Source organism: Mixophyes fleayi, chromosome 10 (assembly GCF_038048845.1).
Source record: "Mixophyes fleayi isolate aMixFle1 chromosome 10, aMixFle1.hap1, whole genome shotgun sequence".
Classification (NCBI taxonomy): domain Eukaryota; kingdom Metazoa; phylum Chordata; class Amphibia; order Anura; family Limnodynastidae; genus Mixophyes; species Mixophyes fleayi.
Genome location: NC_134411.1, coordinates 5,121,586 through 5,146,766, shown reverse-complemented (window position 1 = coordinate 5,146,766; position 25,181 = coordinate 5,121,586). Strand labels below are relative to the sequence as shown.

At 37.5% G+C, this 25,181-nt stretch overlaps 1 protein-coding gene across 7 annotated transcripts in view; it reads left to right on the top strand.

The window, feature by feature from the left end:
- The first annotated feature begins 1,220 nt into the window (after positions 1-1,220).
- MARK2 (microtubule affinity regulating kinase 2) overlaps positions 1,221-25,181 on the top strand; it is a 150,868-nt gene continuing 126,907 nt past the window's right edge. For 6 of the 7 annotated variants that reach the window (XM_075187712.1, XM_075187711.1, XM_075187710.1 and 3 more), the window contains exon 1: positions 12,138-12,430. In XM_075187712.1, coding sequence (XP_075043813.1) covers positions 12,362-12,430 — 69 coding nt within the window. In that variant the 5' untranslated portion in view covers positions 12,138-12,361. Of the gene's footprint in view, positions 2,369-12,137; positions 12,431-25,181 lie in introns of those variants that run through there. The other variant, XM_075187707.1, reaches the window with a different exon arrangement.

The window sequence follows — 25,181 nt, the reverse complement described above, 5'->3', positions numbered from 1 at the left end:
TGCTGCTTCTTTCCTCCCCTTGTATGTTTGTGTCTCATCTATATCTCTTGCCCTCATTCTCATGTCTCTATCAACTCTGTTTTCCCTTAGTGTTTCTTTCTTCAATTTTGTGTATGTACCTTTCCCTTACTCCTTCTGTCATGTGTGTTTCTCTATGTACCCATTGTGGTTGTGTGTGTAAAAAATATTTTATTTCCAAAATAGATTAAATTTAGTTCATTTTTTAAAAAAAAAACAACACTTCGATTCATAAAGAAATACTTTTTCCAAAGAATATTTTTATTTTATTTATACTCATCTAAGAGAACAGGACCTCCCCCCCCCCTCTCTAGAAAACATACATTTTCCACTGCCTAGTGTGTGTGTCTTTGTGGTAGGGTTATAAACTATAAGCTTCATTGAGGCAGGGACTAATGTGAATTATTAAATATTATCTGTAAGGCATTAATAGGTTGCACTATATAAATGTTAATAATTAAAAAATAAGAGGTATACGTGACAGACAAATCCTGGGGAGTAAATGTAAATATCCCAACGTAATTTATTGACTTGTATAGCACCCTATTATGGGGTACATAAATGTATCATTAAACCATATTTATAGTGGTAGTATTATTGGAGGAGACTGGACATCAGATTTTTTTTTATTAAAAGTGCTCAAAAGGCTACTCAGCCTGTAAGGATGTCACATTTTTACTGAATTAAATTATATTTTTGTCTGGGACAGGTGAGAATGTTTAGTCAGTAATTTTACTTAGTTATCAACTCTGCCTACTACTACCTACTACTAACCAAAATTGTAATTATTATCCTTGTAGTAACTTTGCTATGTAAACCAGTAACTGCGATTTACTAATATGTACTCCCCATCACCAACACAATTTGTGGTCACAACTCACATTAATGAGGAAGCAGCCTACCAAATCAATGAGAACCAGTGACATATTTTGGACACTTCAAAGTGCAGAAGGTGCTTCATTGAAATGACTGGTTTCCTAGTGAACTGATTAGACTGAATTCTGAAGGATATTGTGCCAGGCATGAAGCTGCTGCCTTCATGATGTTTATGCAGAGACACTTTACAGGTGAGGACTCCCAGAACAACACAGAGACCGGTCGGTCACGCATGCGCTCTGGGCGTCTTTAGTTAAAGTCCGGGTATGCGCGCGCAACCCAGCGCTGAAACACACGCCTGAGTAGTCGCCGTGGTCAGGTGATTACAGGTCGTGCGTGGACGCGCGCGTACTCCCCCCTCCCCATCCCGCTTCACACACAGAGAGAGAGAGAGAGAGAGAGGGAGCTCCGCGAGGACACTCAGCGCGTGCGAGGGAGCGAGCACACACCTGGACAAGCAAGAGGGAGATGAACTGCGCGCGCTGGGGGAAGGGGGAGGTGGAAGCGAGCGCGAGACCTGGGCGGGAGATTTACCTGTCACGCCCCGCCCCCCCACACACACACACAGACACAACCTGACACCTGTATACAGGTCCGGCCAGGTGCTGCCGGCGGCGCAGCAGCGTTATCGCTGTTAATCATTACTCCGCAGCAGGAGAGAGCTGTAAATAAGGGGCGGGCCGGTGTCTTTCCTTTCAGGAAGCCCAGAGAGTAGAGAAGGGTGTGTTGTGCTAATGTGTGCTTACCTGAGTGAGTGCCAGTGTACAGGGGACCCTATCCTGCCCACCCCCGCACCCTCCTTGCAGGGGGGTAGATGTGTGCCCTCAGGGTGCATGATAGTTACCTTATCTGGCTCCTCCATTTTGTGGTAACGATACATAGTGCACCATCGTGGAGGTGATCGTTACCGACCTGGGCCTAGTAAGGGGTGGAGAACTGACTATATTTTACCACATCCCTTGAGCCTGCTTCCGCCCTGGGGCATTCACATTATTTTCTTGCCTTTCCAGCTGTATAGGTATATAAATAACGGTCTGTAAACATACATGCAACTAAAGACATTTTTATTTGTCAGTGCCATTTGAAGTCCCTCAGGGAAGCTCAATGTTACCCCTTTGCACTTCCTCTCTGTCTTTTTAGATATATTTGCATAAACACTTTAAATCTTGCTTTATGATGCTTAGAAATAATGTCCATTTGTGTACAGCTTTTTCAATTAATATATGAATTTAGTTAAATGAATCCTGCTGAGTGTGTTTACGGTCTGGATCAATAACTAGCCATAGTAGTTTCTTATTACTATCTGCCCACTCTTCTGTAGCCGGGACTGTATATATAAAAAAAAAAAAAAAAGCAACTCAAATCTGCATCATATCTCATTTTGACCAATGCTGTTCTCTAAGCGGATATATAACTAAGTAAAATGTCCACTCGGACCCCCTTACCGACTGTGAATGAACGTGATGCTGACCAAGTAAGTATGGCATTCATAATATAGATATATTGTTATAGTATGTTTAGCATGCAGAAGTAACATTTAAATGTACATGACTCAGCGGTTAGTGAAAAGAGTGTAAATGTTTTATTGTATTAAAAAATTCTTGTATGTAGAGACTTGGACACATGCTAGTATCACCTTATGTAATGTTTTTAAAGGCCGCATTGGATCTATCAGTTTGTCAAAATATACTAATGGGTACTTTTCAGAGTTTGTTTAATTTTTGTTGACTGTTAAAGGACAAAGGGGTTATCCACATTCAGATGGCCTTAGTGGCCTTACACACCCTCCTGTAACTTTTATATTTATCTTTCTGACATCTTTCAGTGCTATTCAAATTTCTATATATCAACTAGGTGTTCGATTGACCTTCAATACAATACAGCTCTGATCCTAAACTGTGTTTAAAGTGGATTTGTGCTTCAGGGTGTATGTTTTTGTAAATGTAATATATATATATATATATATATATATATATATATATATATATATATATACATACATATACACAAAAACACCAAATATAGTGTAGGAAATATGAAAAAGATTTATAAATGTGATTTGACAAGTGGACGTGTACCTGAGAATTAAATCAAGGAAATCTTATCTGAATTGTGGAATTTGAGGTGAGAATATCCTCTTCAATCATTTAAATGTATGAATGGATTTACTTTTCCCTAGAATAATACTTTGTTGAATCTCCAACATTTGTTTGTATTGAGCATTACATAGCATATAGGAGGGATTTCTACTACTTCTTGATGAACTGTGTCAGGTTTTTGTCTGCTGCTTTTTTGAGATGCTGTCATAGTTTTAAGTTGGAAGGATTGTACATGCATTGGATCTCATAAAAAAAAACATATTGTCTTGTCTGCAAATGTTTTGATCACACCAAATAGCACTGCCTTTATGGAACAGCTGCAAGCAGTTTTATTATTGAAAGTGTGGTTGTAAAAGGTGAAAATGTATGAAAACTAGTGCACAGGAAAATGGGTGTTGCCCAAAGCCACTAATAAGATTCTAGATGTCATTTTTTGTTGGGCAGTTTATAAAATAAAACTAAGCATCCAGTTGCTATGGGTATGACCAGAATTTCCTCCATCCTATACAGTAATTTTCCAAGGAATATGATTATTGTGATCACCAAATTTATGTAGTCTCATTTTGGCCTGTGGAAATTGTTTTGTAATTCATCAATGCTGTACCTGTTGTACTGAATGTTCCATCAGGTTTTAGATCCCATTACTGATCTGCAGCTCCAGTGTGTCAAATTATAGATTTCATAAAACAAGAATAGTTTTTTTTTCTCCTTCTGAGAAACTGTGGCTGTTTAGGTTTAGTGTGTTTGAGATTTCTCAATCCTCCTTTAGTTGGAAAACAAAACAATATTCGCTTTTTCCAAACTTGTTTTGTCATAACTTATGTACCATAGTATTCTAAATGTGTATTTGAACATAGAAAAGGAACAAGTGAAAGTGACCTTGTTGTTACCTGGTGTGTTATAAACAGCATGTAAATAAACATATTATGTAAATAATGTTATTTCTGCCTTTCTATTACCACATGGAAGTAGACATATTATAAGATGATGTGTTAATGATGCCAGTTCATGTTGTAATGAATGTGTGAAAGAAAAGTTTTCAATAAGATTTGAAGGTGTAACGCTGCTTTTATTTCTGTATATTTCACTGTGGGTAGTATTGTCCTCAAAGGCATAACTTTGTACAGAGCTAGGCATTTTGTTGCTTGACTATGGATTTAAATTTCAGCCGGAAGCTGTTTGCCAACAGAACCTAAATACTGCACTGCAGACAAGCATGCAGCACTTGTTTTGGGAAACTGCTGCTGTTGCAAACAACCTAATATAGTGCTGCTTTAATATGAATAGATTATTACACAGGCGAATTTGTAAGTAAAGCCGAAATGCAACATGGCTAATTTAACAGGAAATATACCATACAGGACACACACAGCATGTTAATAATTTAATATACCTTCCTAATGATGTGCCGTTTAAGAATAGTGTCATATTCTATGAATGATGCATTATTTTTATAATAAGTCTAAATTCTTGCCTCTGGAATGTGGAATAACAAGATTGAATTGTGTGGTGCATGTGTTTTATGAAGTTGGTAAAAGTTGTGTTTGAAGTTTATACTTTATCGATTATCCCAAAAGGGTGTCTGCTGCTATCGTTACCATGTAACTTCCTGTGTTTGTTCTGTGTAGCAATTTTATTTGTGGTGTTATATATTGTTGCAGTTACAAAGGTCATAGAAAAAAATTTTGAGATGTAAAAACACCACCTGTTGTACTGCTAATAGGAAATGTGCACATACTTTGTATACAAAAATTTAGTGTGTGCCAAGTACACGCATTTTAAGTGAAACTTCTTTGCCTGTTACCATTAAAAATGCAAAGACAACACTATCTGTTAATACCTGGACTGGGTATCCCAGGAGACAAACTGGCTCCTGACACAATCATTATTTCCCAAACCCGATTCCCCCCCCCCCCCCCCATGTACCCGGCTTCCAATAACTAGCGAACGTGGTCTAGTTTCATGTGGGGGATGTTGAGATGGGCACCTGGGAAAGTTTGTACACGTGGTGCCCTGCCTGTACCGTCTGGAGAGTTACGTCAGGAGCTCAGGTAGTCGGTCTGTGTGAAGAGGAAGGAGAATCTGAATGGAGAATGTGAGGATGTAATAGCTGTGGGACAAAGGTTCCCAGTTTTCATAAAACACCTGCTGAAAGTCACCAACTCTAGACTTCGTTTACTGCTTTCAAGTTGTGTGTTCATCTGAGGATATGCAGGTTAGTGCCCCCCCCCCCCCCCAACATTTTGATTGATTTACAAAGACCAGGCGAGGACAACAGGGTTGATTGTTACCTGGGGAGACTGGTGAACCACTAAACGCTAAAGGAGGAAATATTACCCAAGCTCCTTGTGTGTTTGGTACAGTTTGTAGGGATTTTTGAAGAGACAGCCAAGAGTGTGCTTCTTGCTGCTGACACTCCACATCCTAGCAACCCTACTGCTGAACAAGGAAACAACCATATACATCACTCGCCATCTATCAAACTGGTCCTGGGACATTATCTCTACATATTTTTGACCTAACAAGCCGCAGAACTGTGGGACCCCATCCTCTGCTCTGACTGCCAGTTGTCTGGATGTCAAGGTACAATGACAGGTTTATGCTTTGATCAGTATGTATCTGGGTACAGGTTTGTGTGCTGAACGCTAATTTTGTGTCTCATTAGAATACAGCCTTGTGCTGATAATTCTATGTCGGGTTGGTAATTTGGATTGAGCATAATTTTGTCCCAATGGTACTTGCACATTCTATTTGCATTATAGTGAATAGATGGTTTAGAGCATGGTTGTCCAACCCGCGGCCCGCGGGCCACATGCGGCCCAGCATGCCTGTAAATGTGGCCCAGCAGGAGTTTTGGTTGTGGCAAGGGGGCAGCACTGAAAAAAAAAAAAAAAAGAAAATACTTACCTTGCGGTCACGTCAGCTGGCGCTCCGGCTCCCTCCCTGGTCTCCTCCTCCATGCGGTGCTCGCAGTGAATGTCGGGTGTGACATCATCACACCCGACATCCATTGCGTAGCGCAGCACAGAGGAGTCACCCGAGCGAACTATCAGCAGCAGTGAAAGATTATCCAGTATCTTATTGTTGTTACTCTGAATTTGGACTTTCTGCACCATGCAATTATGAACTAGCTGTGTTCTCTGTATCTAATATAAATATTAAGAGATGATTGTATTTTTAATATTTTAAACCATTTTAAATGTGCAGTGCTGAGTAGGGTGAAAATATCACCCACTGTTACCCTCATCGAAGGCTGCTCCATGAGCCATTTTTCCCACCACCCTATCTTTAAATCTCTGTAGATTTCTATTATTCCTCCTGATGCTACCTATATCGGTGACCATTTCAAACTGGTCAATAAAAAAAATGATTCATGGGTGCAGAAAGAGAGGAAAAAAAAGTTTTTGGCATTTAATTCCCCGAACCCCACTAAGGGGCAGATGCAGGTAAGTTAAATTGTAGCTGGAAATGGGACTACTGCTTTAATCATGATTCTGCAACAGGTTTCCTAACTCTTACTAACTTCATTTCCAAGTAAGTTTAATATGTTAACTATGTTTTCTATGGTTTTTTTTTCGATGATCAGCTATCGTTAGGGTATTTTATGTGCGGCCCAAACCAACTTGTCGTCTTCCAATGTGGCCCAGGGAAGCTAAAAGGTTGGACACCCCTGGTTTAGAGTGTGACAGTGCGGATCACACATAGAGAATTCACACAGAAGGAGGAGGGTCATGATGTCACTTCAGTTGTATATTTCCACAAAAGATTTTTACTAGGTGCCAGCAAAGAAGTTTCACTTAAAAAAAATAAATACAAAATGTATGGCATATTTGAGGTTTAGAGAACCCCAAAATGAAATTCACACCTGGGGGTAAATGTATCAAGCTGCGTGTTTGAAAAGTGGAGATGTTGCCTATAGCAACCAAATTCTAGCTATCATTTTGTAGACTACTAAATAAATAAGAGAATCTGGTTGCTATAGGAAATATTTCAACTTTTCAAACCTAGCTGAAACTAACAGCCTGATACATGTACCCCTCCTGGAGTCCCAATTCACAGGTTGCAATTTCTGCAGTAAGACAAATTTCTTTATATTTGCATATATATATATATATATATATATTTGCATATATATATATATATATATATATATATATATATATATATATATATATTTTCCATTTAACCACTCAAAGTGGACCTACACACAACTAACATTAAATAGGTCTTCTTTAATATAAAAATTTAAAAATGCTGCTGTTTTTCATCCTTTCAATTACTTTGCTGCATATCCTGTGTAGCACAGCAGTCCACTAAATGTGATTTGATCTTTTGTAGTCATTGCAACTGTTGGTGAGTTGCTACAACCTAGGTCTTCATTATTCAAATTGCTTCCTGTTTACTTTTTTTGTCATTTCCTTTTCTGCCCATGGCTGGTTCATCTTTGAAAGGAGTGATGCTTTCTGTACTCTACATTGCTATGATATTTTTGTTTACTGTTCTGAGTGTTTTAATAGCAATAAAAATAACTGGCCAGTCTTGTTATTACCTTATTGGGATTTTTAATTATTCAGTTCTTTATACATCTAGTAGCAATGGCTACTCTACATTAATGTCCCAACCATGTGATTTTAATATTCTCGTCGCATATTTATATCTAATGCTGAAATCCTTGATAGTTAGGGGCTTTCCCTACAACTTTAGGCATGAAAAGAAGTTATCTACCAAGCTATTGGCATTTGATACAGCATTTATTAATTGTCAATAATATTTGGAATGCCAAAAATTGACTCTTACTGGCTATGTACAGCACATGAAAATTGGGGGACATTGTATTTATTCATAAGCTGTGCGTCTGTTGTGTGTGTGTTTTTTTTTTTTTTTTAAATTGAATCACAGCACAAAGACTATTTATATGTAAAATGATTCCCCATTCTGCACCATCTGTCAAACAGCAATAATATTCAGCAAGTAACGTTGTCAGAAATGTATTCTTTGAACATTGCCATCTTTCTAGTTACCATATGGTGCGAGCAGCAACATTACTGGTATTTAAGTAGTCTAGTAGCATTGGTGGGCATTGTGGCTAGTTACATTGTGTATGTGTATGTGTGTATGTGTATATATATATATATATGTGTATATATGTGTATATATATATGTGTATATATATGTGTGTATGTATATGTATATATATATATATATATATATATATATATATATATATATATATTTTATATATATATATATATATATATATATATATGTATGTGTGTGTGTATATACACATATACACACACACACAACAACACTGTCTCCCAAGCATTGTAACTTAAATATGAATGTAAATTGTAGTCTGAAGCAATTTTGAATATTAGCATAAATGGAACATTGGTAACACTATTCACATGCTCAAAGGTCCAGTAAGTCTAAAATGTTATCTTCATAAAGATTCTATTGATATTTTTGTTTCGCCAATCTAGTCTATAGCAGAACACATTAATGCATATGAAATTGGAAATGCTGTTTTTTCATAAAATTACACTGTTGACTCTTGATTTTTAATGTGCTTTTCATGCATTTATTTATGTAGGAAAAGTGCAAGCAAGAGAATAGGTGTGAACTGTAGATAATTGTATTGATGTACTCTGTACCTGAGTGCTGACTATTCTATATTATCAGCCATTTCAGGCTCCAAAGTGGCTGGCTGTAATTCCTTTTAATGGGATTACTAACCTTAAGCCTGGAGTGCATGGGAAAATATCTCCTCCACCATCACAATTCTAATATCTTCAGTTCTGACAAGCACCTGAATGTTTCTCACACTTTTGTCTGTTATTATTAGATCTCTTATATACGCAAACCTTTTAATGCATTTTTATATTTTAGGTTTAGTTCTCCACCTTCTGAGATTTGTTGGCAGATTTACTTTGTCACCCTTATATAGAACAGTCCTGCTGTATAGAAATAAGAGCAAAAAAGATCTGTCTGGACAATACAATTAACTAAAGTGTTTTTTTATTTCTTTAAAATAACTGCGAAGTACAAAATACAAGTTGTTTTATAGCTACTAATAATATATATATATATATATATATATATATATATATATATATATATATATATATATATGAACAATATCCTATGCTGAACTGCTAATGTAAATGTCAAACATCTCTCGTCCAGCCAAGGTATGGGAACTTATTTATATTTTTGAATATCATTAGTAGGTCTTGTGGTCCCTTTTAAACATCTAACAAGACCTTTACATCTTTATTCACCATGACAATTTCCCAATTTTTCCTTGTTGGTTAGGTTATACAGAAGAGGGAAAAGTGTCTACAAAGGGAAACTATTACTTAATCTTGGTTACTCCTGGATGAAAGGGTTGCTTTCCTGCCGGAAAACCAATTCCAGTTAACCTTTATGCTGCAGTTGATGTAGATTTTTTATTTTTTATTTTTTTTGTGGCCTATGACGCATTTAGATGGCCAGTGACATCTGTTGCACGTAACTTGGCTTCTGTTCCAGGCATATGGGCAGTATGGTGGCTTAGTGATTAGCACTTCTGCCTCACAGCACTTTGGTTATGAGTTTGATTCCTGACCATGGCTTTATCTGTGTGGAGTTTGTATGTATATTACCGTTAGTATGGTCATTGCAACGCTGATTTTTGCTCGCAGCTCTCTGAGCTTCGAGCACAAATCAGTGTTAAAATTACTGTACTAACAGTAATGATTTGCAAGGGAATTGAATCTATGCCTGTGTGTTTCACAACTGGCGATCTGCATTGTTACAGCAGTCTGTCTGCTTCGCCAGTTAAACAGCATGGCAGATTAAACATTGTCCCAAATATTTGTTACTTGTGGTTGGCCTCTAATAATATCAGGGTTTCCATTTGAATATCTAGTCAGGGGCATTAGTATGTCAATTCATGGTACATGGGGCTGTGTTCAGACTATGCCATTTGAATTGTGGACACTGCTTCTTGCTCAAGCTCATATAGTGTGATTAGTAAAGTCAACAAGTTCAAGCTGAATCCACAGAAAGTTATCCCATATTTTAAAAACTCCACTAATACATGTGAAAGTTACAAGTGAGTGTTTTATTATGGTTTTCACCAATTCAGTGGGAGCTGCGATGATTACCTGTGTGTTGTCTGGATATGCAGTATAGATTGTAATGACGTTTGGCAATGTGCTCTGAGTTAAATTTTTAAATTTAACATATAAATTGTAAAATGTAAAACCTGCAGCTGGAAATATTAACACTTTTGTATTGCTCAAAGCAGCACCTGATCTGACATTCGCAAGCATTCAAGGTGCCACAAAAATATATTTTTTCATATTTAGTTCCTCTTTTATAAATAGGGTCACAATAGATTGCGAGAATGTGTAAATCACAAATGTTTTTTTTTTTTTCCCCCTTCACCAGTTGGAAGAGAGAGACACACACACACACACACACACACACACACACACACACACACACACACACACACACACACACACACACACACACACACACTTTTATTAAAAATTATCTTATGGCTAATTCTTAGTTTTAATTTTCAGTGTAGCCTTTTACTGGTCTACTTTATGACTTTACACCTCACACAAGCATTTTTGCCAGGCAGTTGTGTTGCTGTGGTTATTTAGAGAACTGGTTTCTCTTGTAATGTTTTGCTCTGTTTGGGGGCAGGGAACTTTGATTGTAGCATTCTTTAGGATGAGGAGGGAGGGAGAGGGATATAGCTGTGCTTGTGTTTTCCAGCAAACATTTGATTATGGTTAAAGGCGCTTGGGAGTAGATTTACCTTATTGCATCTGTTGCTAGACTAATGCAATATATTTCACAAGTTTTAAGAGGAGACATCCATCTTAAACTATTAAAGATAATCACAATAAAGCATATAGACTAAGAAATTAAATAACATTCCCCTCCTGCCAGATGATATTGAACATTGTATGCTTTTCTGTGAAAAGTTGCAGCTTTTCATATGTTTTGAGAAAACGTGTTTTGAAAATCTAGTTGTGTTATAAATTTTGATGACTTAAATACCCTTCTAAACTTTTTTTGTGCCTGTAAAAAGTGAAACTGATTTTTTTTTTATATAGTGTCAATAACAGATCATGTAAACTTAGTTTTATTTTTTATTATTATAGTATGGGGGAATTATGTATTGATTTAGAAGTTAGCTTCTCAGGGAGCCAGGAACATATGGCCCCATTGGGAAGTATAAAACATTGTTCACGAGTTTAGGTGTCAACAGTAAATCTTTAGGTAATTAGGCTTTTGGTGCTTGCACAATCTACTTCAACTGTATAGCACATTTGAATGATCATTTAGTGCAAGCCCACAGATTCAAGATTTTAATTGGTGTAGAATTTAGCTAAACTTGATGAATACAATATATGCTTTGATTAGTTTGATCAGTCTGTTTAAGGGTATATTGTTTTGCTGATTAGGGAATGGAACTATATAACCCTTTCCCTGCCATTACACCATTTGTAATCTGACAGAATGCCTCTACAGTATTGATGCATGAGTATAACTTATATCCTTGCACATACCATTATAATCCCAATGCGACCATTGGAAAGTGTTAGCTATATGTAATGGTGAAAAAGGAAAAAGCAGACTATCCCTCAACTAGTTTGGAAAAATGTGCAAATACAAATCGTTTTCTAGAATGTGTGTTCTGGAATACTTTAAAATGTTAAGACTTTCTAAATATGTGGAGCAGTGTAGAACCCTTAGCTCTAAGGACAGAAAGTTGTATATATTAACCTTTTTTCTTATCTTTGCCATATAATGTGTGTGTAGTTGCTAAGTGCACCTAACTGTGAGGGAATTGTTTGTGGGAACATAATGGTAAATGAGAAGAACTGCCATACCCATTTCCCTCCCCATTTATTCTTTGCTCTGTTGCACAAGAAGAAGCAACAGTCAGAGCAAGCAAAGCTTCAGTGTCTTCTATAGGAAGAGGAGGAGCAGAGCTTGCTTGGTTGAGGGGGTTGGGGAAAGGAAGAATTACCTTTCTCTCACTCTGAAGCAATCTATGTTCGCGAGAACTGCATCCTCTCAGCAGCTGTACACTCGTTCAAAATGCCATGATGTCAGCTTCTGTCTCACCAGCTTTACCTGCCCTAGTGAGGAGGGGACAGGTCATGTTCTCCTCCCTTGTTGCGTGATACTTCAGGGTGGTAACTTCCTGCTTTCTGGTTTAGTAAAGAGAACGTGAGCAAGCAATCTAGGTGTACCTTCCCCCTGCCACAAAGTCTGGACTGACGGATTAAAGGGAAAAAAAGAGGCAATCTGGTTAGAGCCCTTTTATCTACATGAGAGGGACTCTTCATTGAAAAATCATGTTAGAGGATATAGCAGCAAAGCGTCGTGATCATCCTGACTATACGAACCCTCTGCTTTCTCATGAGGTCTGTAACAGGTTTTCCTTTTACTATAGTTGTTCTACTGTATGGAATATACTTTAAACTTCTGTTTTTGTTAATCATATGAAAAGGATAATATCATGTCTGTTTAATATTGACATGTTCCATGTATGCATTTATCTTTATCATGTTTGCTGCAAATGTAATGTTCCATACGTGCTGCTATTGTAATAATTTGGACATATTATAAAAAGAAATGTCAACTATGCTTATAAAGTGTTATAGAAATGGTAGATATGTTGATCTTGGGTAACTGTAGACTTCTATGTTTTAGTTATAGATCTGTGAAATTGCATGTCTATGATTATAGGCCTGTTTAATAAGTTCTTAAATGTATGCGCTATAAACAAAATAGGTTGATACACTTATATTTTTCTCCTCCCCTCTAAATGTGTCCTAAGAAGTAGTCGTAGTAGTAATTGGTGTATAATGTAGTTGACTATCTTTTGGTTAAACTCATTTTCTGCTGTAGCTCTAGGACCTATTGGGATTAGGCTCAGTGAATTAGGCCTCATGGGAACTCTGATGGAATCTTAAGTGTGGTTAGTCTTCATAGTAATGTAAAATCATAACATTGGGGTCTTATTAATGTAAAAATGTCATTCATAATAATGACAGATAACTTGTGAAGCTATATAAGTGTTGTTTATAATACCCTATTCTGTTGGTTTTATAACAGGTGAAATTAAGCTTACAGCTGATATCACTTAACCATTTCACCACATTAGTGCCTCTGCTGCACACTTTATGTTGCTGATTACATCCTGAAAGATGTTTTATTTTCCTCTTTTGTAAGATTTTTGCACAGTTTAAACTGGTTTCATACTTTGAATACTAGAGTTGCCAAATACATTACAGAGCCACAGTACATTACAAGTGATGTGGAGAGGAGCCTGTGCTGCTCACGCCACTTGGTTTACTATATATTATACTTAAATTCAATTATTAAACTGCTCTGTTTGTGTATGTTTTAACTGGTTATTAAATCCTAGGTTCAATGTCCATACTGCTTGGATGTTGAACTTGGGGTTTTAATCACAAGTTAAAAATGCACATGAGGAATCCAGTTAGTGAGACTCTGCTCCACCTTACTGTCATTTGAGACTTTGAAAGTGTTGCGTGTTAGATTTTAAGCTGATTTTGGAAGGAAGTGTTAATGGTGGTTTAAGAAAAGTTTCTGGAAGACTGCAAATAGCCATTTTACTGGTTGATTTTATCTAGATGTCTGAAAACTGTCAGTTCAGTTTTGTCGTCTTTTTTTTTTTTTTTTTTTTTAAGTTGTATATGTATACAAGAGTAGGCATTCTCATTGTTCAGGTCCTGCAAAAGCAATTTCCGCCTCTTACCTTGAAACAGGTCATCACATAGTCACTGTGGGTGTGGATATATTTATTTATTTATTTTATAACCATTGTACAGCAGCTTTCTGTTTACCTTTCCTGCTCAGCTTGGAGTGCAAGCCTTTGTTGATGCAAAGTTGAAGACTTCCTTCTTATTATACTTTGAGTAGGCTATGGAATTTTATTTCAGCTAGTTAAAATCATAAAACTTATGTTTTTATACAACATTTACCAGTTGTATGTTTCAAGAAAAAAAACACTTTTTTTTATTTTTTATTTTATATTTTTTTATATATATTTAGCAGAGGTTGTGGTGGACTTTCTTGTCTGCAATGTTAGAAATGGCAAAGTTACAGTTATAAACTGTATTCAGGAGTTTGCATGGCATATCATACACCTTATTGAAATATAAGCAACTACCTTAATGTAAGGTGGTCAAACATAAGAATTTTTTTTTTTTTTTTCTCCCTTAATAATAAAATCTAGCTGGCTATGTGTGTATAATCAGCCACAACATTAAAATGACCTGCCTAATTTTGTGTCCCCCCTCATGCTGCCAAAACAGCTCTGACCTGTCAAGGTATGGACAGATAAGACCTCTAAAGGTGTTTTGTGTTATATGGTACCAAGAAGTTGGCAGCAATTAAGTCCTGTAAGTTGTGAGGTGGGTCCTCCATGGCTCTGATTTGTTTTTCCAGCACATACCACAGCTGCTTGATTGTATTGAGAACTGGGGAGTTTAGAGGACAGGTAAATACCTTGAACTCTGTCATGTTCTTCAAACCATTCCCGAACAATTTTTGTGGTGCTGCAGGGCGCATTACCCTGCTGAAAGAGGCCACTGTCATCGGGGAATATCATTGCCATGAAGGGGTGAACTTGGTCTGCAGCAATGTTTAGGTAGGTGGTACGTATCAAAGTAACATCCACACCTATAGATTGTAATCTTGCAAGCAGGGCCCACTTACCTCTGTCTGTTTTACCCAGTATTATTTATTGCTGTGTTTGTCCTCTATTATAAAGTGCTACGGAATTTGCTGGCGCTATATAAAGAATTGTTGATGATGATGAATGCCAGGACCCAAGCTCTACCAGCAGAATATTGCTCAGGGCACCACTCTGCCTGCTTGTTGCCTTCGCATAGTGCATCCTATTCATGGGTCAGCATCCTGGACAGGGGTCAGCATAGGCACACAGACCTGTAGCTACGCAGCCCCATACACAGCAAGCATCGATGCACTGTGTGTTCTGACACTTTTCTATCATAGCCAGCATTAACCTTTTCAGCAATTTCTGCTATGGTAGCTCTTCTGTGGGATTGGAACAGACTGGCTAGCCTTTGCTCCCTGTGAACATTGATGACCCTGTTGCGGTTCACTAGTTTTCTTTCTTTGGACCACTTTTGGTATGTACTAACCACTGCATACTTGGAACATCCCACAAGACCTGCTGTTTTGGAGATGCTCTGACCCAGTCGTCTAGCCATCACAGTTTGACGCTCAGATCCTTATGCTTGCCTATATTTCCTGTTTCAAAAACATGAATCTCAAGAACTGACATCCCACCCTTTGATAGGTGCCATGTAATGATATAATCAATGTTGCTCACTTCACTTGCCAGTGATGTGTGTGTGTATATATGTATCTCTATCTCTCTATCTCCTTCTATACTGCTATCTATACTTCACATAAGGGCTTGTACACGTGACAGTGTTCTCCCCAGAAAGGTTTGACAGCCGGGTGGCATTAAGAAGTAGCTGGGCAGGGACAGTGTAATACTTTGCAACAATAATGAAAAATGTTGGATTTTATTGCCTGGACTGGTCAGACTTGTGGCGAGTGGTCTCACACACACTGCTGGCTGTAGTGCTCACATAGTGCCTGTTTTAATAAGGTAAACAAAGGTTTATCTATTATAATAGGACTCTGTTGGGCCCCAAGAGCTAGGTGGCAAGTAAAAATAGACGTGTGGAGCACCCAGGAAATAGGTGCTGGGACGAACACTGTGTGGGTTTATTTACCTTTTGTTGGGTCCATTCTGCTGTGGTGCATATACAATAGATTGCAGATGGGCAGAAAGGAACAAAAATTCAAATGCGTTTGATTAAGTCTTAAGTAATTACCACTTTGTGCTAATACCTGGCGAATTATTCTGAAGTTTTCTCGTCGGAATTGAGGTACCTTCCAAACAAGGAGAAGGCTTTGGAGTAATTATGGGTGCTAATCAAAAATGTCACCATATTATAAAATAGTATGTTTAGCTGGGCAAATCCTAGCTTCCATGGCGGCTAAAAATCTGATCTGGTGATCAGGGGAAGCCCTGTCTCAAGTGCTCTCTGTAAACAATAAATACCAGGTAATGATTCTAATGGTTCTGGCACACTTGCTTTTCAATTCTGCCTACATGGTTTGTGATCCAGTTGTTTAATCCATTAATCAAACTACTGATCCTGTAATCAAGATGGCCCTTGCTCTTCGCTTTCACTGCTTTTATCCAGATTTATATTTTCTGTCCACATGCCCAATGATGGCTGAATCCAGAGACCCAGTCTGCTTACTGAATTTGTAGTGGCTTCATCCTTTCAGCATCTCAAAGCTCCCATCTCCTTTTCAGAAGCTTTTAACCTATTCAGTACCAGTGGTTTGGGGAAAAACTTGCTAGCAAAGGTAGACCAGTTTTCAAGATATGTACATACATCACTTTAGGCACCATCTCTGGAAACACACTTCTTACACACTAAGGCCATGTACCCATTAGTTTTAGTGTTAATGGTTGATAACACTAAAGGGGTCATGTTTGACATATGTTTCTTACATCATTGGACCTCCATCTAAGATTCCACAATGTGTCTACATATAGGTAAACGCATGTGGTTTGAAGATGTACCTGCCAAAATGATGATACTGCATAAATTTAAAACTACAGGTTGTGATGACCACACAAATACGGTACATGATTAGTTTACTTTTGAGGGAGCAGTGACATATCCAAATTGAAGGGTAAATGTACAGTTCCTTAACCTGGCCTGTGTGATGGGTAGGATACATTTGGGTGCATGGTACTAGTACATGGTGTTTGTAGAGAAAGTCTGGGTGGGTACACACTACAGAATTTTCCACCAACTTTTTATGCCGATCGATTTTTACATCCGATCGATGGTCCGATCGCTCGGTCCATGGACTGCATACACACTAGCCTTATTTTAGACGATAAAGGGAAGAGCGGACGTCCTTTTAGCGACTTTTTACAGCCATGTTGTGAGCAATGATTGCAATTTCGTACACACTAAAGCAACATTTGCGGGGCATGTAACGATATACTAAAGACATTAGCATAAAGGGGCAGAGCTTTTGCTATAGTTAACACCCAAAACCGCATAAAAAGAGAAGGCAACACTGTCTTTTCATTCATTCCTATTTGTAAACCTACAATGGTTACAGCAGAAGAAGAAAAAGCAACTGCACTTTTCCTGCTTGCTGTGGCAAGAAGACTGCAGGTATGGAACCAAAGAGAAAAAAGAAGAAATGGTAGATCTTGTTGAACAAAGATTGGTTCAAGAGGAGAGACACATTGTCTCATATGCCCCTGCTACAGGAGATACGGGACAACAACCCGGATGATTTTAAGAATTTTCTTTGTATGAATGGTGCCACTTTTCAGGAACTGCTCCAACTGGTAACTCTCTTCAAGAGGGAGAACACCCATTTAAGGAGATCCACAAACCAGTAGCACCTTTAAGTGTAATACTATTTTTTTTTTTTCACTTGTCATATTCTACAATACAAATTGTTGTACTTTCTTTTTTTTTTTTTTTTTTTTACCTGCAATAAAACTGTTGCATAAACACAGATTTATTCTGAGCATTTTACAAATTTTAGTTAATATGACTTTATAAGTTGAATAGTTTATAAAGGTAAAAGTTTATAAAGGGTAAATATGAATGATTCCCAACATAGATGCAAAGAATAATAACACACGTGCTTTATACAAGTGTAATTGTCTGCAGCCAAACGGGTGCAATACACGTCCATACAAAACAAAAGTCTGATGTGCCGATACCGCACCACGTGGGACTGGTACAGGCATCACATATTTACATACACACGCCCCCCCAGGTCGAGGAAGTATCGAAGGATTGTTGTGGATCGGTCGTAAGTTTATACACACTACACAACAGAAAGGAGATTGGAACGAAAATGTTGAACGGTACGACCAACCAAATGAGGCGACAATCGTCCATTTGGGCAGACTTTCGACCATCGTGTCACTGCACACACTGGCCCAACTTTTAAATGAACGGTCGTATGTCGGCTGGTTGAGACGATCATTGGACAAAAAGTACCCAGCTTAAGTGGTAGAATTTATGCACTGTAAGGAACAGTGGGATAAGGCTCTAGAGCTTCTGAATGAAAAGTTCTTCATTTCAAATGGGTGCTTTTACAGTATACTTTACCAACGCTTTATAATCCCTTTGTGTTTTTTTTTTTCACCTTCAAATGATTTTATTGCATTGTAAAAGTTGCAGTAAGGCATGTACGAACTAAATGGCTATTCTGTCAATTTTAGTTTTGTTTTGTAAATTTACTATAGTCATAGTATTATCTTGTCTATAGTATGGGTTAGTAAGGATCGTTTTCCAAAAAATATTGTTCATTTATTAAATGGCAAACAATCATGGATGTTTTGTAATACAATTTTCACATTCTGAATGTGTCCGTTAAACCAGGTGTAATTGTCCTTTCTTTTGCATACTTTGTAGTACAACACCAGAAATATTACTCAAAATATATTCTGCCTCAGTAACGACAATATCAAATATGTGCATATTATGCAATCCCTGAAGCAATTATAGGCTACAGTTAAAGTATACTGTAGTTTAAAAAAACAAACATTTTTGTTTACACCATACCTTAGGGTGGGAGTAAGGGATGAGATTGAATGGCCAAAATCTTGGAGGCCGACACCATTTTGGGCCAAATGTTGTTCTGCATAATGCTTTGCACAGTGTGTGTCTTTAAATGCATGACATGGTCTTGTGCTGGGGCAGAGGGGCATGTTTGTGTTTACATGAATTTCTGTTTTAATTAAAAGTGCATTTAATCCTGTACATAATATATATATATATATATATATATATATATTTTTAAGCAGGGACACAACTTTGAGACTGGAAAGCCCAGCGTTTTTCAAAGTCCCATAATCCTTTGCATAGCCATGGAATGCTGTTTGCTTTTAAATTTAGACCTCCCATTTAGTTTCCAGTGATCAGATGGGGCAATAAACTGAGTAGATTCCCGCTTCTGTTACATCTCTAAAACATTTGTCAATAACCGTGTAAGGGTCCAGTATGTGTAGATGTTGCCTAACTACAATTTTCTATTTGATATGCTTTCTTTAAATATAATTGACCGATGCCTTCAGGTTCAACATCTGTACTTGGCATCACAATATCTATTTAAACACTTTGTGTGCGCCCTTAATTCTTGTACTTTTGGGTATGGTGACGTTCGATGCGATCATTTCTACTGACTCCATTTTTTATTTTTTTTAACCTAGTGTTAAAAACACTAGTAAAAAGTATGTAACAAAAATGGCAGTGGCTCTCCAAGTGTTGTGAAACTACAAGCCCCAGCATGCTTTGCCAGCAGATATCTAGATTATCAGTATGCTGGGATTTGTGGTTTCACATCACCAGGAAAGCCACAGGTTGGCCAGGCCTGATATTCAAAATAATTGTGATTAACGTTTAGATGTAATGGTACTTTGATATGTTTTGACACATACATGTTAGTGACCAGTGTTGCAGTTGTATCTTCAATAAAACAAAACGTCAGTGTTTGTAGCCTTATAGTGGCACCATAGAATTTTGTAAGAAACATTCAGCATTCAATTGGTCTTTTGGTTAACAACAAAACAAAAGAACATATCCCCTGTTGTGTGCTGGCATAGCATTTGCTGATGATCTGAAGTGTCTGATATCTCTTGCCATGAAGTTGGGTATGTGATGTGACCAAAGAAAGGGAGGACCACTTGGGCAGTACTGCTACCTGGCAAGACAAGGGACTAGATCAGGATCACTCAAGCGAAGGGGTCAGAAGCAGGTCATACTTGCGGCTTAACATTTGAACATCATTGCTCCAATATTAATGCTTGGTACTAATACTGACATTACTGGGCACTATTATTACTAAAGCTATACTGCTACTGGTGGTTTATACAGGATGTTTGTACTCTGAAACATTAGCAATTTTTATTCCCCACAATCATATACAGGTTTCAAAATTTGCAATATGTCTTAATGTCAAAAATATAGAAGTACACTTATCGTGTAATATCACAGGGATTATTTTCAAATAGAAAGCAATCAAGTAATTCAAATAGATCGAATAGTAATTGTTCTAGTTTTAGATTCCAATTGGTATTGCATCTATTAAGTGCTGAAAATATCTGACAACTATAGGAGTCTCAGGTGGCTTTTCAAGGTGATCCATGGTTTAGGGGTAAAAATTGGTTTGGTCATACAGTGTTTTAAGATTAAAATGAATATTTCTCTCCACTCTAGCACACATTTTCTTTCCCAGTAAAATTCAGAACTCCCAGAAAAAGAAGTATGTATCATGAGTGAAGTAGTATGATTGACAAGTACAATAAAAAAGTCCCATGTTTTCCAGAAAAGCAATATACAATTAGTTGTGTTGAATGAAAACTAAAATATTCCTTGTTAAGCTGGTGTAGAAAATGCCCTTTCCCTCCCCCCCCCCCTTTTTTTTAAACTTTATTTTTTTAAAGTAAAATATAGAAACAGTAATTGTCCCTTTTGGAGGTTGGAGGGCATGAAAACATACAGGTTGGTTAATCAGCTTCTGACTAAGCTTGCCACTAGTGTGTGGCTGTGTGCACACTTCTGTGGTAAGGAGTTTAGATTGTAACTTCCACTGGAGCATGGACTGATGTGATTGTACAGCACTATAAAATGGGTTATACTTTGGGAGCCATTCTGCAAATGCAGGAGATGTTACAAGTCCGCCATCCGCTGAGTCCCTGCTGTTTCCGCTGCAGTTAGAAGTTACTGTCCAAACTGTTTGTTGTTGTTGTTGTTGTTCAAGCTTCTCCTATCTTGGTCTGCATTTGTCTACAACATTTAATATGCATTTTAAACATATTAATCTAAAATTCAAACAGCCAACTGTACCACAGCTATTTTATAGAAGATTGTAAAACCAAGCCAGATTCTTACTAGGTGTCAAAATTAGGTTGTTAACCAAGCACAGGAAAACAGGGCTCTTTATGCTTAATTCGTGCTGACACGTGCCAAAAATGAATTTAATACGTTTTGTTTTTTTTAATATTTATTTGTAGTAATGTTCTTCAAAAGTTATTTATAGATGGTTTTCATTGTGGCAATCTCTCCCCAAACCATATTAAAATCCAAACAGTGTGAAAGAGTGAACTTCAGAGTAGTTTGAGCATGAGAAGAAATGTTTTATTTGACTAAAGTGTCTTTAGAAATCCTCTTTTTTTTTTTTTTTTTTTTTTTAAACCTATGATCTTAAAAATCATTGTCAAAGGCAATTCCAATCCCTACTTAACAAGCAGTAATGGTCATTAATACACTAGGACCATTTTGGGTTCCTGTGAGAAAGAGCTTTCCTATACCATATTTGTCACACAAAGTCAATATGTTCAAAGCTTGTTCTTTAAGCTACGTGTCTAGTCTTCCAGTGAAATAGCATTTGGTCCTCACAATGCTGCCCTGGAATATAGAAGGAAACACTACACTATTCCATTTAGCTACAAGAACTAAAATAGCAAAGTTCCCTAGCTTATTAAAATATTTCAAGGGTTGCCAATTTTTTACATTTTCATTGTACTTTATACCAGTGTGTGGGAAGGTATCTTGGTTGCTAATAATCTCATGTCCCTGCTGCAGAAATGGTAGAATGTAAGGGATAGTCGTCTTGAAGTAACAAGCATGTCATGACTTTTTAAAAATTTGCATTGTATATTCAATGTAGGTTTTGATAAATGGTATGTGGGACATGATGTGCGCTTCCTCAGCCATCTTGTCTTTTCTCTCAACAGTGTTTTGTGGATTTACGTCTTGTTGTGAGTGTTACCTCCTACAATCCGTTACCTGCTATTACTGACCACTCCTAATGGTGGTAATTTACTTGCATGTGAATCGGCCTGTATGGTTACATGCTTTTTAACATTGCTCTCAATACCTCACCCTGTCCCAGAATCCTTCAGGATGGGAGGAACTGGAGAAGGAGGACTCTGCTCCCTCTTCTCACAGGTGCCACCAAGTATGGGCTGGGAGATTTAAGCTGTAAATCTCTAGCCCAAAATGCTTCCAGGAGATCTGCTTTGGGTTCTGGCATCCCCTCAAGCTGAAATACATTTATTATACAACAAACATGTGCATTAGGCACATAGCACTGGTAGTGTTTTAACCGCTTCATTGCTATAGATCTGGAAATTAACCTTCCAGTGCTGAGGCAGAGTATGTTTGGGGTATGAAAAGGACCTGGCCACAGTATGCTTGGGTGTGTACAGCCATTTTGGAGTACTTATGTTTGGACATAACAGCCTGAGTAATCTGTGTGTGCAGTGGTAAATAGCCTTTTGTTTTCATAGTAACACTATACCCAAAAGTGGCAAGTCTAGTGTTCTGGATACAGTCTCTGCATTTTTTTATTTCACAGTCACAGAAAGCAAGAACAATGTAAATTACTAAAATTTGTGTTTCACTCACAGCTGATTGGTTGACTGTTGCTCTTTGAAATAATTTTTGTTGGCTTATATGGCAACTCCTATATACCAATATGTTTATGTATAATTTAGGATTCAATTGTGAGGTTTTATTCATGATTAAAGTAGTTGACATCTATAGTTCTATATAGAGGTATTTTTAGAGTGTTTTGATTTCACGACTGGAATATGTGAAGATTAAATGTGACTCATCACAATCATATGTAATAATTAGGTGTAAGCTAAATACCAGACAGGAGAAAAATATAATGGCTTTTTTTTTCCATTTAACTGACTGTTTCACTCACGTGTTGGCTCTAAAGCTGGGTACACACCTATGCAATTATTGTGCAGATCACACAATTCACACTGTTTGGTCAGATGTTACAAGAGTGTGTACGCTCCCACGATCAAGTTTTATTGTGCCAAAGCACCTCACATCTGTTTGAAACAATGGAACGATCGTAGTGTGTAGGGTACATACTACAGTGTTTTCAGCCGATTATCGGGCCAAGCAGACGATAAATGACCAGCTGGCCAGATAGCACAGTAGTGTGTACCCTATAATGATGAACAATTATCATTCAAAGATAGTGTGCTTTGGATCGAGATTTTTACTGCACTAGTAATCTCGTTCAACTGTGGAACGATGTTACTAAAGTTCTGCAGTGTATATGCACTCACGACTGTCTTTGTCCTCGCAGCTTCCTGTCATCTATGTACTTCTTGGGAGGAGACTTGTGCTTCTCAGGCTGCTGCCTGGCTCTGCATTGGCAGCTTCTTTGTAGACCGGAAGTGATGTAAATGTGTGTCCCTAAAACTGGGATTTTAGGAATAGGGGTCAGTGCTGTCCCCTGGGTGGGAAGCGCAGTTTGTATTACTAGTTGCTGGGGACACATTGCCCATCATCCTGTCACTATTCTGTTAATGGGTTATACTCCATCTATATCACTGACACTATGCTGCTACTTTTCAGCTGATGGTTATAACAGATGAAGAGCTCAGATCTGAAATTAAATTGCGTACAACATGTATAGTGTGTACACATGAATCTGCATGCTAATCGAGACTTTTTCCCCCTGTCATTGCTAAATTCGCTAAAACTATTGCATTGTTAGAATTTTCCTGTAGTGTGTACCCAGCTTAAGTTCTGTCCAGATTTGTCAGAACGTTTGTGAAAGCCACTACATGAATAAGACTACCTATAGTCTCATTCTGTCCTTTTAAAAGTGTTTTTGTTGAAGTACTGAAACTAAGGGTATGGCTGAATATACTGCAGCGCTTTACAAGAGAAAGTCCGTAGATATATTTATTACATGCCACATTTATGCAAAGGGGTCAAATTTTGTTTCCGCTATATCTCGTGTTTTTAGATTTCAATCATCTGTCATACCCTATAGCTGTATGTAAAACCCCCCCCCCCCCCCAAAAAAAACCATATCAAATGGTTCATCAGTTTTTAATAATTGTATTGTTATTAGTAGTTATATGATTCTTTAAGACCAATTTAAAGAGTGATACTGATAAAACGTCAGTCATTCTAAACTGGATAAAGCTGGTATGAAAAACAGGTGTTTGAAAGGAAGAGAAACAGGTTTGTCATCCTTTTAAGTATTCTGGAGGGATGTTTATAGAGTTTGTGCAACAATAGTATAAATAATGTAGCAGCCTCTCTACCATATGTTTTGGAAATGCTCTGATATTACAGAAAACTTTAGTTTGGTTATACTGTTAGACATTCTACCATGGAAGAAGTTTTTCAAAATGACCGTTACACATTTGGGGGAAAAACTTGTGTGGGACATGGAAAAGGCTGATGAATTGGTTCAGACTAAATGTGATCTTGCTTTTGGCAACACACTGAAAAGTGTTCTAAATTTTAAGAGACCCCCCCAATACTTCATATCTCCTATTGGGTAAAGGAAGGATTTCCATATGTGTCTGTTCCATTTTTGACAGTTGAAAACTTTCCTATTTTCCTAAAATGCACAGTATTGATCTACAGGATTAAATTTACTAGTTGTTGCATATCTCTCACACTCTTCACCTACATATGGTGCCCAAAGTAAGAATGTTTTTTTGTGTTGAGTGGCCAGTAGGGAGCCAGCATCATCATCTAATCTAGATTCTTACATTACTACATGGACTCATTAGACAATAGAATTTTCTGTCTAGACCCCACACCTTTTTTCACAAGGGCACATCTTCATTCGATCAGACTTCGCAAGTTTGGGCCACTAGAATTCAGCACAATTGTTTCAGAACTGGTCAACATTTCTAGATATGGCTCCAGTCCATAGCAATTGAAGTAGGAGAGAACAGTCAGCATGTGTTGCGTTTCTGTCCTCCATTTCTCTTGATGGTAAATTACCTTTTTATAATTAAATACATTGCAGTTATTTTACTTTATTTTGCAAATGTTTTTTTGATATTTATTTACCCTTTCAAGTGTGATCCAGAAAAGTGCAACATTTATAAGTACTGAATCACTCCTATATTGTTGCACAAACTGCAACAATTTAGCTATTTTAGCAACTTTGTATGTACTGTCTTACTAGTGTAATCATTTCTGTGTGACAGGAAGTCTTCTACCTTCACTTCAACCTGTTAGCATGGGAGCGATTGAGTGCTTACGAAAGCTGTAC